We start from the raw sequence: 16,478 nt of genomic DNA, 5'->3' as shown, positions 1-16,478 counted from the left end.
ACACTCATACACTCTCTCTCCTATCTTTATCACATACACTCTCGCCCTCTCTCTCACACACACTGAAAACACGTGCGCACACTCATACACTCTCTCTCCTATCTTTATCACATACACTCTCGCCCTCTCTCTCTCACACACACTGAAAACACGTGCGCACACTCATACACTCTCTCTCCTATCTTTATCACATACACTCTCGCCCTCTCTCTCTCAGACTGAAAACACACTCTCACACTCATACACTCTCTCTCCTATCTTTATCACATACACTCTCGCCCTCTCTCTCTCTCACACACTGAAAACACGTGCGCACACTCATACACTCTCTCTCCTATCTTTATCACATACACTCTCGCCCTCTCTCTCTCACACACTGAAAACACACTCTCACACTCATACACTCTCTCTCCTATCTTTATCACATGCACTCTCGCCCTCTCTCTCTCACACACTGAAAACACATGCGCACACTCATATGCTCTCTTTCTGTACCCTCTCTCTGCAGGCTACCACGAGGACGTGGACCGAAAGAGCAGCCTCGGGGATCAGGCCAAGCAGGGGAGCAAGACAGCGCTCAACCGCAGGGTAAAGCGTCTGGCCTCCTCCCACTGTTCCTATGCTCTGCTCTAGGAGCACATGCTAACGCTCAGTCTGGCCTCCTCCCGCTCTCCCTACACTCCTCTCACAGAGCGCACGCTAACGCTCAGTCTGGCCTCCTCCCGCTCTCCCTACACTCCGCTCCACACAGAGCACGCTAACGCTCAGTCTGGCCTCCTCCCACTCTCCCTACACTTCGCTCCACACAGAGCGCACGCTAATGCTTAGTCTGGCCTCCTCCCGCTCTCCCTACACTCTGCTCACAGAGCACGCTAACGCTCAGTCTGGCCTCCTCCCGCTCTCCCTACACTCTGCTCACAGAGCGCGCGCTAACGCTCAGTCTGGCCTCCTCCCGCTCTCCCTACACTCCGCTCCACACAGAGCACGCTAACGCTCAGTCTGGCCTCCTCCCACTCTCCCTACACTTCGCTCCACACAGAGCACGCTAACGCTCAGTCTGGCCTCCTCCCGCTCTCCCTACACTCCTCTCACAGGGCACGCTAACGCTCAGTCTGGCCTCCTCCCGCTCTCCCTACACTCCGCTCCACACAGAGCGCACGCTAACGCTCAGTCTGGCCTCCTCCCACTCTCCTTACACTCCGCTCACAGAGCATGCTAACGCTCAGTCTGGCCTCCTCCAGCTCTCCCTACACTCTGCTCCACACAGAGCACGCTAACGCTCAGTCTGGCCTCCTCCCGCTCTTCCTACACTCCGCTCCACACAGAGCACGCGCTAACGCTCAGTCTGGCCTCCTCCCGCACACCCTACACTCCGCACACAGAGCACGCTAACGCTCAGTCTGGCCTCCTCCCACTCTCCCTACACTCCGCTCCACACAGAGCACACGCTAACGCTCAGTCTGGCCTCCTCCCGCTCTCCCTACACTCCGCTCACAGAGCGCACGCTAATGCTCAGTCTGGCCTCCTCCTGCTCTTCCTACACTCCTTCCACACAGAGCGCACGCTAATGCTCAGTCTGGCCTCCTCCTGCTCTTCCTACACTCCGCTCCACACAGACCGCACGCTAACGCTCAGTCTGGCCTCCTCCCTCTCTCCCTACACTCCTTCCACACAGAGCGCGCGCTAATGCTCAGTCTGGCCTCCTCCCACTCTCCCTACACTCCTCTCACAGAGCGCACGCTAATGCTCAGTCTGGCCTCCTCCCACTCTCCCTACACTCCTCTCACAGAGCGCACGCTAATGCTCAGTCTGGCCTCCTCCCGCTCTCCCTACACTCCGCTCACAGAGCAAGCGCTAACGCTCAGTGAGGCAGAGGATACCACTTACACACCCCAGCCTCAGTGTAACACCCAGTCACAGTCCGCTCTGCGGTGGTCATGTTCTCTCCAGTGTGGAGCACTTTAACAGCATGCTTTTCTTTCTTTTAAAACACATTAGACATGTATCCAGCACTATATTTTTACTTGAGCAATTCAGGTTAATGAAAGAAAATGAAAAAATGAACTTGTCTGAACAGTGTTCAGACATGCGTAGGAAAATAGAATGTCCATCTGAGGTGATTGTGTTGTATATTACAGATCAACTGAATTTGGTTGATCAACATTTTCAATCAAAGTGACAAATATTAGGAATGCAGCATCTACCAGTACAAGAAAATATTATCAGTTTTAATTGCTTTTAATCTCAATTGAAATCATGGGTGAAATGAAATCAATCCTGTGAACATTAATCAAATGTGGAACTGTTAATTACTCAGTACTGTGTTTCTTCCTTTTGCTTTTTTATTATATTTCTTTTACTCATAAGGGTGACATGCTTGTATGTTTGTCTGTCTTTTAACACATTCTATGTGCACTGTCTTGTACTGTTACCTGCCTAGGGACAACAGATGACATTTAGCTTGATAGCTAATTCTGGGACAGTCAGGTGACCACCGTCCCTATCAAATAAATAAAATAAATACATAAATATCTTGCTCCAGGGTACAGTAGTTTGAACCTGCAATTTGTTTAGTTGCAAGCCCAGTTTATATAGTCCCTCTATTTTATGAATGATCGGCGGCTCCCTCTAGGACCCCGTCGACAATCCAAAATGGACGGAAAACTTTTAATCCCCTCCGTCAATCCTCGGCTCCGCGCGGGCGGGGGGGGGGGGGAGCGAGGCCGGCGCCGCGGAGGACGACGACGTCGCCGTTCGCGGGAGAGGCGAGCCCCGCGCGGCGGAGAGAGAAGTGGCTGTAATTGATTTAATGTCTGTTTATCCCTCCCGCCGGGGCGCCATTGGCTAATGACAGGGTAGAGCTGCGGTGGGTCCCAGCGACAAAACGCTGCCGTTGGAAATGTTTGCGGGAGGCTAAGTGTCTCTCCGCTGTGTGTTTGCGTTGTGATTCATTTATGCGTCGCTCGGTAAACACGCTTTGTTTTCCTTCGCCCCGTCCCCGGCCCTGGTTCCCTCGCACTGGCGGCGCGGGGCTCACGCTCCCCCTCTTACGAGTCAGGCCGAGTTCCTGTGTCTCTTCGACTTCGCACGTTACAGCTCTGAAAATGCTTCCCACAATGCATTTCTGTTTACTGGAATCTGGGGAAAAAAAAAAAAAGAAGAAACATTATCACGCTGGATTTTAATCTCTCCTCAAGCTGTTTGTTTGTGGAATAAATCCCTGCTAGTCCCATTAGAGTTAGCTTTCAGGTCATATGTATTGAGGGACTGGGAAATAAACAGTGCCGAAATTCTTAGAATATACACAAAGCCAAAACTGTAGTGCATGTTTATCTCTTTATGCAGTCACTGTAATTCTTAACAGATGTACCCTAATAGATTTAAAATAAGGCTGCTTTTTAATTTAGTGGGTTGCATGGAACTTTCTGCTCTGAGTATTCAAAGCTGGAGGCCAAAGGGCAACACGCTATTGTGGTGCGAGCATCTTCAAGCGTATGGACTGCTCTTTACCTAATCGAATTTGAATCTATCGTCAGCCATTTTTTATCTTTTCACAAATCGCAAGCCAGCCATTAAGCCTTCAACGCAAGCTTAATGTCTTGCGTTTGTGAAGCCTGTTAGTGCAGAGACCTTTTACCCGCTGTTGCTTTTAATACCTTCATTGCAACAAGGGAGATCAGAATGTGAAACGTGTACTCTGTTGAATTTTTTATTTTTTTAACAAATTTGGCACCCATCCTGGGGATGAGCGTATCCAATTCCCAGCCCAAGTTGGAACGGCCAGTGGTCTGCAGTATTAGCCGCGTACCTGTGCGAACCCCACTGCCAATTCCAGAGAGTGCGCACGTCCACGGTTCACCTCCAAAACACGTGGTGTCGCTAGCTGCTTCCTTGCACACCGCAGACTACGACTCGGCTCACACAGAGCAAAGTCAGAAGGAGACCTTTCATATGCGGCTTTGACTGCAATCTACAGGTCCGGTCGACCAGCAGGGGTTACTACATAGTGAACACGGTACTCGACTGAACCCTCCCATTCCCTGGGCAATGCAAAAAGCGATTACACGTTTCCTTGTGGAGCTACTGGCTACAGTCTTTTTCCCCAGGCAGGGAGTGAGTCACTGAAGCCACTAAAGTCTCTTCTTTCACAGCTAAACACCAGTGTTGTATTGCTATGGTCTCTGGCTGGATGCGGCTTCCTGTACACTCTGTAGACTTGCTGTGCTTGCACCCTTCCCCCTCTCACCCCATTGGTCTGCGTTGTTGAACTCAGCCAGATTTTAACTGAATCACTTGCGTGTGACCTCATCATGAGGCTTGGGGGGAGGAGGGGGCGGGTCTGCTCGCCACACCGTGCACCGGACACAGGTCATCATCGAGGTCGTCCTCACGTCCCTGCAGGTCACATGTCCGGGTGGGCGACCTCATTAGGTGTCACGCTCGACTCCTTGGCAACAAGGTTATCCACGAGGGCCGTGATGGAGGTCACATGCGGTCCTGTCTTCCTTGCCTAAAAATGATTAATGGCCTAGATTATAGAATCAAGCCAGGCATAAAGAAGTGGTTAGTTCAGTAGGCACTGGGAGCAGAAGTTTGGTGGGCTAGTCAGGAGATTTACTTTATATTTGTGAACAGTTCCTTATTATTGGAATGCTTTCAGATTCAGCAGTGGAAGAGTTATGCATTTCCATTTTCCAAACCAGGACCAGCTCTTCCAACTGCAAGCCAACTCCCAACCATTGTGATTAGATTGTGGACTCTGATCCACAATCATTTTCTGAGGGCATCATTTATACATACCAAAATCTGTCAATAAATATGTAAGCAATTCGACACACCCCTATCAAAACCTCAGGTTATTTCAGGAACCTGAATCTGTGGACGGATTAGGTTGTTAACAGAGAATGGGTTCCTGTTTTTTTTGTCATCTCTCAGGACACCTACCGGAGAAGACAGATGCAGAGAACCATCACGCGCCAGATGTCCTTCGATCTGACCAAGCTGCTGGTCACGGAGGACTGGTTCAGCGACATCAGCCCCCAGACCATGAGGAGACTGCTCAACATTGTGTCCGTCACAGGTAACCACGGCGCCGTCTCGTTTGCGGCGCGGTCGGGCGACTCCCAGCGGTGACGCCAAAGACAACGCCACAAGGCAAAGACGTGAGGGGTTGTCGAACGCCCAGTCTCCATCTTTGCAACTCCTCAGGCTCCAGATTGTAAAAAAAGCATTGCTCTTTGTCCAGGTCCAGAAGGAAAGTAGACTGCACAGTTGCCATGGAAATAAACAACATTTGCTATTGACAGCCCAGCATATTAGAATCATGGGCGCTTTTATTCTCTGGAGGACCGCCCCATTAGTTTAGTTTTAGGGGAGGGTGGGTAATGGATATTGCATAGATCTGAAAGCAGTGTATTAGTGTATTAGGTATGGGGGTTCCTAACATTTTCGAAATGACCATCCTGTGACTGAGAACCCACTTATGGTTAACTTTTGAGTTGCATTACAGACCTTTATCTAAAGTGTAATGTAGCCATCTATTGATATCTATAAGACGGAGAGCTTTTTAGTAGAGCACAGGTATGTAATAAATTGTGATCATTATTGCCAAAGGATGTGCAAACCAGAGAAGATTTATTTATTATATTTATTTATAATATTTCATTTCTGCAGTATGGAAAAATAAACAAAATGCTACTAGAAGGGGTCTATAGTTGTCTTTTTCCCAAGAACCACCTTAGGACATCACAGGCTCCATTTTGGATCCATTTTGGAGTTCTCGTCTGTGTAGTAGTGCAGTTGTGTCCTGTAGTTTAAATGTGTGTGACGGAGGAGCCCCTTCCTTGCAGGTCGCTTGCTGAGAGCCAATCAGATCATGTTTAACTGGGACCGCCTGGCGTCCTGGATCAACCTGACGGAGGAGTGGCCGTACCGGACGTCCTGGCTCATTCTCTACATGGAGGAGACGGACGGAGTCTCCGACCAGGCCACGCTCAGGAGCATCTACGAGAGGTACAGTAGCTACGGCGCTCTGTCAAAAGAGCTGCACTTCCTCATAATGGTGAACCACGTGTGGTGACTATCACAATGGTTGAACATAAATTAGCTCTGCACGTGGCTAATATGAGAACGCTTAACTGTAATGTAGTGCTGTATATGGTTTGTTCTCTGCATTCAGCCATAATGTAGAGCTGTATATTATTTTTCACTGAACTTGACGTTAATACTTTTATACATGGTCAATGCTTCCGCTCTTGAACGTAATTTAGCACGCTTGTCTATACAGTAAATGCCACATTCAACCATAATGTTGCACTGAACAGGGTTTGTTTTATATCAGTGTTTAGCACTTAATTATATGTATAGGAATGGTAGTTTAACATTCAGTATTCTGTTTTACAGCAAAAAATGTGCAGAAATAATAATGTCCAGTAGGTGACAGTGAAGCCCCTCTTTATATACATTGACTGCTTGGTTAAATAACCTTGACCAAATCTGCTCTGTGTTACAACTATAGATTATGTACTCATTTAGATAATGTTGTTTAACCAATGGCAGAATCTGTTGCACTTTCAGGGGATAATATTAAAGTGAGATCATCAAACTTAATCAGAAATGGTACGACTGGTTAAGATTGCAGTATGTTTTCCAGTAATCGGTGGGTTCTTATATTAAAATAAATGAAGGTAGTTATACCATGGTGTCTCATGTTATAAAAGGTTTCTCTCTCACACAACACAGAACTGTATGCCCCTCGACCATTGCACGGCTAGCATATGATGTTATTGAAACTTTATTTTGAGGTTGTGTAAATTTAGAAAACCAATGGATGTGACTGACAATCTGGTTTGCAGACTCCTGAAACGCTGAGCCAATCAGAGGACAAGAAAGGAAAACAGTCTGTGTGATGTAAATGATTTGACCATAAACAGGCAGACAGCCTTTCAAGGTCTACTATCCAAGAATGCACAGAAACAAGTGTAAACTGTCTCAAACTGCTTAAAACCGAACCACAAGCCTTATATTCTGAATTATAGCATTATTTTTAAAAAGAGAACACACATTTTTACCTGTTCTCGGTATCCAGGGACGTAGTTGCAGTTTTAATTGATTTGTGTGTAACGATGGCATTCAGTTCAGTGTGAATACATTAATGCAAATCAACCATAAAAAAACAAAGACTTTGCAGCTGGAGATCCAGCATTCCCATAATACGTTGCTCCATTGTGTTTTTAACCAAAGTCCTCGTGCTTTTTAAATATGAATTAAGCAATTTGGAATCGGAAATAGAACGAGAGATAAAAGATTCCTAATTTAACGCCCTCCATTTTGTTTTGTTTGTTCCCTTTTAAACGGATTCTTCTAAACTGATTCCACCTAAATGTGGAAAGCACTGGTACCAGTTTGTCTTGCCTACTGCAGCCCTTGCATCTAGTGTTTGAAGGGTGGACACGGTTGTCATACACTTTCTTGATTAATGCCGTATTTGTGAAGGCCAGAGCAAGACGGTCGCTTCACTGCCTTTAGATGATTTGTTTTGTTCTCCTCGGGCGAGATCAGAGTGGATTCAGCAGAGGGTGGCCTGGTGTTGGAGCAGTGCGCTCTTGTCATGGAAAATGTCAGTTGGTCGGAAGAACCGGCCGGCTGTTGCGACCGGCTGGGTGGATGTGTCAGGCCCCTAAGGGAAAAGGTCAGACGGGATTGTGGGAAGGCGTATGCGTGCCGCGCATGCGTTATAGGGGCGAGCTGAAAACCGGGCTGACGGAGCGTTTCTCGCGGCGGCTCTTTCGGCGAACTCGAGGTCGTAGAAATGCAGACGGCGTCTACGCCCACCGTGCCGAGGAGGAGCTCTGCCCAGATAAGGGCACGCCGGTTCCCGGTCCCACGTTTCCTGAAGTGACGTGAGCCAATGAATCATCTGCCCCGAGTTGCTCTTTTTATAGAGCACTGAGTCAGTCCGCCTGCCTTGCTCAGTCACCAAGAACTTCGGTCTTCTTTCCGTCTGGGTTTTCCAACTGGCGCAGTGCTAATTTGCAGCTAACTCATATTGATAGCGGGAAACATTGTCCAACTAGCCTTGCTTCCCTTCACCTCTTCCTTGTTTGAGCCACACCACGGTCGAAGTGTTAACTCACATGGAATTAGAACACAAAATGGCGTGACCAATGAAATTGCCAGTAGTATCAATACTTACATTATGTCTGGAGTCCCATGACTGGACAGGAAAAGAGGGCAGGGCTCTGAGGGATACAGGGTCAATTGCCATGGCCACTTGAATATTTCTTGGGTATTTGAGTGATAACTCATGTTAGTGATGCAGTTTCAGTGGAATGAATCAACCCCGCATCGCACTGCTGTTCCACGCTCGCTGCAGAACCGAACCATGAGGACGGTTCATTTCACGGCATGGGCAAGCAGCATCATGTGTTTATGAACACTATGGGACATTAACGCCAGTGGTCAAGTTCTGTCGTTCTGTTTTGAAAAGACTCAAAGCCTATCCCTGCTATAGCAACCTAACTATCCCTCCTACACGTATCCAAACTCAGATCATGGTTTGCAGTACGTTCTAATGCTGAACTTTCCAGATTCAGTAGCTCTACTGTTCTTATGAAAAGAACAAGTGCTCATTTACTGCTCATGGATTGACTCATAGGCCAGTCTCAGAATCACTTAAGATGTGTGAGGCTTACGCTGACAAGCAATGTGAAAATGGTTATTTTCAGAAGCCAGATTGTCCTATTGTCGCTGCCTTTTGTTTTGCCAACTGTGAACGTTTGGCCAATTTGAACCAGTATTCTATCTATATAATTCAAAATATGTCATCGGATTCTTAAAGTTTTTATTTTCTTTTTTTGTGTAACGACACTGCGACCTGCACATGTAATTCAGTGAGTGACATTCACGGAACTTAACAGGGCGGTTTGCAGATTACGCAGAATCCAGAGCGAACCAGCTCTTTAATCTGTTACAGAATGTGTGTAATCTGCTAATAACCGCGGTCTTTTTTATGATTAACGGGGCAATGTCACCAAGTGATCCTCATAAGAGGCAAGGGGAGGCGGGTTCAGGGATGGAAAACAATGGTCTCAGTGTGTGCTGGGGATGTATGGTACATCAGCAGAAACGCACCAGAGCCAACAGGTTTTGTCTCGCTGGTTCTGCTGAGAAAATTTATGAATTCCACCTACAGGGTTTAGTCAGCACTCTTGGTTCTTAAAGGGAATTTAAAGGAGCTCATGTATTTCAGATAACTTTGTGCACAGTTTTTACTTTTTTCACAATTAAACCTCTCGATATTCAAAATGAGCGATGAAGAGAAATCTTCCTATTCACAACATATAATTGATTCGTAATCCTTCCTAATCCTGGTCTTTTGAACCGTCCTTGCACACATTCAGATTTCTCTTCTGTGCCCAAGTGTTTCTTACTTACGCAATAAGGAAGCAGTTTGGAAGGTTCCAGAAGTGGCTTATAATGGAAACCTCTCAAGGTTTCCCAAGAAGAGGAGAGCATCTGTGTGGGACACGGACTGAACCCGTCATGTCTTCCAGGAAGTTTATTTATTCAGCCAAGTTCCAACTCAAACAGGAAGTGCAAACATGTCGAGTCGCGTTGCGGTCAAGCTTTTGCCTGTCCCCGTCAACCGTCCCATGTACCTGGACCCCGCACAGCTCCTATGCGTGCACCTCCACCCATGCTCTCATCCCCACCCCCACCCCTAACCATTAGACAAGGGGTTTGCAACCCTAGTCCTGGAGAGCCACAGGCCCTGCTGGCTTTGGTTGTTACTCTGCGCTTAATTAATCAGAGCAGTAGATCGAACAGTAAACTCGCTTCACCTGGTTACCTGGGTCTGAATTGGGTGCTGATTTAAGATGAAAACACAAACCAGCCGAGCTTGTGTTTCTCCAGGTCCTGGTTTGCAGACCCCTGCTCTAGACATTAGGCAGGGTGATGTTTGCCGGCCCAGTCCTCTGGGAACCTGTTTTATGAATCTGACACCATTTTGAATGGCCACCCGTTCTGCTCAAGCACCTTGTTTGGTCAGAAACTAATGCACACACAGGTACACGCATGTGCTGCTACGCACAGAATAGACAGATAAACATTCATTGTCACTGCTTCTTGACCCAGGCGGCATAGCTCCTCGTCGCTTTGAGTCTATTTCAGTCTCTCCCTCTCTTCTCTGACAGCCTGCCGCTGCATCACCACAGAAGGAGAAATTAACATGAACCCCCCCCCCCAATTCACAGAGCCCCGCTTCAAACAAAGGCCTTTGTCAGAACGCCGGGCTCCCACGTTCATCCAGACAATTGGCTCTCAGTGATCTGTTCTAACGTAGGCTTTGAAGCGATTTTGCAAACTGTTAAAAGTTTTAACTAGTGACATCTGAAATGAATACGCAGAACGGCAATTTCAGCTAATTAGAGAGACTCTTCTCCCAAGTACTGAAACATTAAGTTGACACTCCGCTCATTCAGGATTACTCTAATTGGCACAATTATTGTAATTTAGTGGCAATTACGTATTGAGATAAGCACATTTTTGTAAAGCACATTTGTGCGACTTCCTTTATGTGAAATCCTATAAATACCACTTTTAAGAAAAGGACTACCAGGTTTTTATATTTCGTCAAATACTTTTGAACTTTCCTTTGCCCTTGGGTTCTGAAGCCTTTGGTTTGACATGATTGTCAGTGTGTATTTTCAGCACATTCTGGAGGTCGTCTGTAAAATTTCAGCATGCCTTTAATGGTCGTTTCCTGTCCAATTCTGTCCTTAGAAGAATTGCCCAGTGCTCTCAGTCTAGCAGTTTGATGAGAGGTGTGCACTTTCAGTTTAAAATTGTGGCCTGAATTTGGCCTGAAAGCCTTGAGCCCTTTAAATTACACATCTCCTGAAAGCTCATCTCTTTTCCCAACAGAGCTCTGCTATCTTTGATGGGGAGCAGTATATTGGTTCCACACAAATGCCCTCGGTCAAAGAGTTTGACCTCAAAATGACCGAGATGAAAAATGGTGGACAAGTACGGTTGTAGCTGGGAAGTAAAAAGCTTCACAAAAGAGTGGGAGGGGGCTCAACTTGTGGTGTGTACGTGGAGGAGAGATAAATTCTCTACTGCATGGGTTGGCTGCAGTAAGATGGGTAGAATTCCATGCTCACTTTTGAGAACTGGGGGTATTTGGAAGAAATTACATGTGACTGGAACCCTGCTTTCTTTTTCATTTAGAGGAAAAGAAGGATTGAACCATTTTTCTTCCTTTTTAGCAAAAATGGTGTGAATTCTTAATGTTCCCCTGGTGTATGTTTCCCATAATCCATTTCTTCCAGGCCCCAGCATACTCTAGGGATTTGAACAGGAATTGAGTTGGGCCTAGTTTTAAAACTGGCCCACTTCAACATCCTTCTCTGGTGCATCTGTCCTTGATAAATTTTGAAATAGATTTACTGACCCTACCATTTTTGTTTTCCCTTATTTTCTAGAAAATGGCTAACATTATTTACCTAAGTCAAAGGCTACTTTGTGAGTCATGTTACAGCTGTGGTTTGGGATGTGGGTCCAGTTCAGACATTTGGCTTGTTTTGGACTCTTTCAGAGACATATATAAAGCAGTTCTTAAAGAGCACCTTTCAGAATGAGCTGTTCTCTGGAACGTTATCAACAACTTACTGTACAGTTATTTATAATTATTCCAAAGTGTCATTTAACATGCTGAGGTATGTTTTGGATGAAAGTCAAAATTAATCTGAAAGTGAACCTCGGAAAAATAATTTCTCTGCATGTTTTGTAGCTAGCGCACATGCTACAAAATCTAGCACATACTAAGTCCATTAGTATACGAACTCAGTGTGTTCAATCGTATTTTATTGTTTTTTATTAATAATATTTAGGAGGATGGAAACAAAATATTCTTACTCCATGTGGTCAAGATGTCATCAAGAAGCTCTTAAAACATGAGCTGTTAGTTGTGTAATTTGTACAATGGTGATTATGGTGTGTGGACGCTGCGGAGTGTGGATATTGAAAAGTGAAGGCAGTGGGGGGTAGGAGTTCGAAGGCACAGGGGGGTGGGAGGATGCTGAAGAGTGGGTGCTACACTGGAGAGCGTAAATTGGGGAGTGGGGAGGTTCGTGGCTACTGTAGTAGTGTTGACACTGGTGAGCATCAATACTGTGGAAACTGGTTCGCACGGGCACTAGATGTATTGGGGAAACCACGACCCGATGTTGACAGCCGAGATTGTGACCTCCATTGTTGACATTCCTATTGAGAACATCGATTCCCTTTCCTGACTTCACCAAATATGCGCTAACACGTGGATTCCTCAGGCCTTTGTTTAAACGCGTCCGGGAGCGCCGGGCCTCGCTGCGAGTGTTTACTGTCGATCTCCGGAGGGTGGACGCAAAGTCAAGAGCCGCATTCAGCGCTCGTGACGGGAAAATAGAGGGAGAATTATTCCGTTTCCCATCAGCTGCAATATGTGGGAGTTTCTGAATAAGACAAAGGAGAGCAGAGCTAGCGCTGGGATTGATTAGCATTCTGATAAGCCCCGAGAGAAGGAGAGGGTGAAGACATTTTGGGCTCCGCGTAGACTGCTAGTTTCGCCCGTACTGCAATTTGAGGCTAATAAATAGCCGCATTGTGTGAAACGGCTGCAGAATTCCTGACGTTCTTACGGTCCCAGCTTTAAAAAGACAAACCGCTTTTCTTTTAAACGCTGGTAGCCGGGTCCTCACACCGTTATTTGTAATTTCAGCGCCATTGTTGTTTCTATCTTCCCTGCCCCTGTTGAAGAATGAACCATTTATTTTGAAAGTCATTTATCTTAATTACATTATGTCTGTGGCAATGCCTTTTTGTAAAATAAAAAAGAACTTCAAAATTGACACAAAAGCTGTCTTTGAAGAGAGGGACTCAGTTTGGCGGGTGCTTTCACAATCATAATAGCCATCTCGTGGTTCAGCACCACTGGATTATTAGTGTGACTGGAAGATACAGAGAGCCCAGTTAATTATGTGGTGGGAACAAAAGGATTAATGAATGTCTTTGTGAAATTTAATGACCTTTTAGCAACCAATGCCTTTTTAAAGTCTTAACCACAATGCACTTTGCCCTCAACCTTGAGTTTAAGCAAGTGACACTTTTGGCAACTGTACAGTCCTCAGTAAATTTGTAGTCTTACTACATACATGTATACATACACATACATTTAGTACTCAAAAGAAAGTTTCAAAGTCCAACGTGAGTGATTGAAGAGAAGCTTGTGCCTTTTTTCTGTTCAAACCATACAAACACTTTAAAAAGGCTAAATAATGTGAAAAATATTACTTTAATAATGTTACACATTAGTTTGTTGTGTTAATTGGACTGTAATATTTGTGTCACTGACCTCATGAGACTTGTGTACAGAAAGTAGCTGTAACGCCATTCAGTAGTGCTGTTGACTTCAGGAAATAGCAAACATGCTTGCTAGACCATGAAAGTGGTACAGGATCTTGGCCATTAGTTGAGAATCTTAGTCATTGCCTTATGTGATTGGTCATTAGTTCAAGTTTAAATATATATGAAATCTATGAGGAGGAATTGCAATTGCAAGACAGCTACATTGACTCTACATGATCAAGGGATAGGAATCACATATGCAAATGATAGATAGATACAAATATTGTTGAGGGTGTTTCCGTCAATCATCTTGTCCCCAAATGATTGTGTCAATGTGGAGTGGCCCAACAAAGAAAGGCTGCTTGCTATCAGGGTGATGCAACAGGAAGTGAGGTGTATGCAGTCAGAATTCTGAAAACATCTATAAAATTTGGAATGATATAAAGTAATCATGAGACAAAGCAAAGGGCGTGTTGCCAATTCCAAAAAAAAAATGTTTTTATGTTTTTAAGTTTGGTAAGCGTGAGATGAAGCAATGTTAATGCTACCAGTCTGCCCTGCCCTATATTTGTATTGATGAACAACACTCAATTTAACCCTGGCAGTCCACCTGGGGGAGACTCCGTGGAATATCCTGAATTTGTTTATAACTCCAATTGTTGATGCTACATCTAAAATATTGGCAATTACTGTGGAATACAGTACTGGTGTGTTATTCGGTTATGTGTGGACTTCATCTGTAGTTGGTCTGTTGCATTTTCCATGACAGGATTTCAAAAAACATTCCAACGACTAAAGACGTGGAGCCCTTGCTTGAGATCGATGGGGACATCCGCAGCTTTGAGGTGTTCCTCTCTTCGAGGACCCCCGTCCTCACCGCGCACGACGTCGAGACCTTCCTGCCCTGCACCGTCAACCTGGACCCCAAGCTCAGGGAGATAATTGCAGGTCAGTGCACTGGGTCCCAGATCCAGCCCCAACCGCAAAAAGCGGAGAATGCATCCACAAATCGACTCAGCTCTACTTTACATCAGACCAACTCCACAAAAAGCAGCCTCATATCAACTGATCTCCCAAACACCTATAGTAGGTAAAATAAACTCTACTTTACATCAGACCAACTCCATGAAAAGCAGCCTCATATCAACTGATCTCCCAAACACCTATAGTAGGTAAAATAAACTCTACTTTACATCAGACCAACTCAATGAAAAGCAGCCTCATATCAACTTATCTCCCAAACACCTATAGTAGGTAAAATAAACTACTTTACATCAGACCAACTCCATGAAAAGCAGCCTCATATCAACTGATCTCCCAAACACCTACAGTAGGTATATTCCAGTCCACCGCGAGACAAACACTTCGAGAAGGCCAACTCAAATCCATCATGAATGAGACGTCTGTTTTAGGTTCCTCCAGCGATCTGGCTCATGCTTTACATTCGAAAACTATTTTGATTTGCTGTTGCCACTGGCGACAAGCACAAAGGAAGAACACAGTTACCAAATATTTTTCCCATTGGTTGCTTCTTCGAATATTTTGCTTGCAGTCTCGGGTCTCGTATGAATGGATCCTTATTCACTTTTTGGGGAAGGGGGCTAGAAACATTTTGAGTTTGTGAGACGGTCCGATGTGCGTCTGTGTGGTCTCGCTTCAGCTTTGAGCTGCTCCGAGAACAACGCTTAGACGCGGAGCGCTGTACATTTTCTGGACCCTCTCCAAGCGAGGCCCTAATGGCCCCGTCAGCCACAGAACAGTTGTTTGCTTTGTGATATCAGGACGAGTCTGAGCAAAATATTTTCCACACATGGGCAGCCGGCACCGTTATTTGAGCCAGACAGCGCATCCATCCGAGTGCTGGTTCAGGATGTCTGACCCCTCGGCGCAGGCCTTTATGGAACAGCCTGCCAAGTGAGTCAGCATGTAACAGTTTGCTGGCAGTGGGCGTGGGATGAACCCTATAGCCTGGGCACGGCTAGCTCGAGCCTGAGACGCTATGCCATCGGCCAGCTGTGACTGATAAGCCAACTGAGTCTGTGGCAGTGGGAGATGGTTGGCTTTGTATAGTCAGAGGTTGAGTGGGTTGCAGTTAAGCCAGGATTCCCTGGGTTACTCCCATATAAGTGCTTGCTTCGTACTTGTTAGATGTCTGCAGCTTACCAGATTTAGCCAGTGAAACATGCCTGTCCTCCAATCAGTGCTAGCTCTCCTGTAATAATCTGTGTGGATTAGAGTGAATAATAGCCACTGGCACTAATTACATAGTGTTACTGCCACCATATGTATGGGAGGAAATATTCAATAACAGAAAAGTTCTTTAAGAATTTTGGTAGCTAGCTTACAAACAAATAATGTTTATAACTAGGTATTGTTACATGGATTTTGCCAGAAATCCTTCTTAGAATTCCCCTTTCCTTTGTTGCTGGCTGAGTTAGTTTAACTACTGTACCAAGGTTAGTCTGTGTATTAACAATAACTACTAGGTATTCTTATAAAAAATTTAAAGAATTGAAAAGCATTGAATAAACTATTTCAATGAATAAAGCATAGCATTAGAACCTTGTTTTGCATTTTAATCTGCATATTAGTAATGTGTGAGGCTCCATGAACCTCATCCTGGGTGCAGCGTTCCCTGATTGCTTCCTGCCTGCTTCCTGTTTCCTCCAGATGTGCGTGCCGCCCGGGACCAGATGCAAATCGGAGGCGTGACCTATCCCACGCTGCCCCTGCAGGACGCCCCACCTCGAGCCACCTCGGTCTTCAGTCAGATGTCTACCGCCTGCTCCCCCTCCAGTTCCTTCGCAGGTCATTTCCCACCCCAGGGGGGGGCGCCCCACAGTAGCTACTACAGCGGTATGACGGGACCCCAGCACCCCTTCTACAACAGGGTGAGTCCCTCCACTGCACTCCTCTCCCCAACCATCTTCAAATTCAGACTGCTTCCAAAGTTTGTATGGTAGCAGTGACCTGGTCTGTTGTCCCTTTTTCTCCACGCGCTGTTTTAATTTACTTTAAATGAAGTTGCCCACAGCAGTATACATTTTCAAAGTTAATTTCATGGATGTGAAGTTTTGGGAAAAAAATTTTAA

The 16,478-nt window shown here is 45.7% G+C and overlaps 1 protein-coding gene across 5 annotated transcripts in view; it reads left to right on the top strand.

The window, feature by feature from the left end:
* LOC118228800 (kinase D-interacting substrate of 220 kDa B-like) overlaps window positions 1–16,478 on the top strand; it is a 53,537-nt gene that overhangs the window by 26,122 nt on the left and 10,937 nt on the right. For all 5 annotated transcript variants that reach the window (XM_035420266.1, XM_035420247.1, XM_035420229.1 and 2 more), the window contains exons 20-24: window positions 509–588; window positions 4,936–5,080; window positions 5,850–6,012; window positions 14,156–14,334; window positions 16,057–16,277. In XM_035420266.1, coding sequence (XP_035276157.1) covers window positions 509–588; window positions 4,936–5,080; window positions 5,850–6,012; window positions 14,156–14,334; window positions 16,057–16,277 — 788 coding nt within the window. The remainder of the gene's footprint in view (window positions 1–508; window positions 589–4,935; window positions 5,081–5,849; window positions 6,013–14,155; window positions 14,335–16,056; window positions 16,278–16,478) is intronic.

The sequence above is a fragment of the Anguilla anguilla genome, chromosome 1, assembly GCF_013347855.1.
Source record: "Anguilla anguilla isolate fAngAng1 chromosome 1, fAngAng1.pri, whole genome shotgun sequence".
Classification (NCBI taxonomy): domain Eukaryota; kingdom Metazoa; phylum Chordata; class Actinopteri; order Anguilliformes; family Anguillidae; genus Anguilla; species Anguilla anguilla.
The sequence above is the reverse complement of the archived record's forward strand: the minus strand, read 5'-3'. Positions and strand labels throughout refer to the sequence as shown.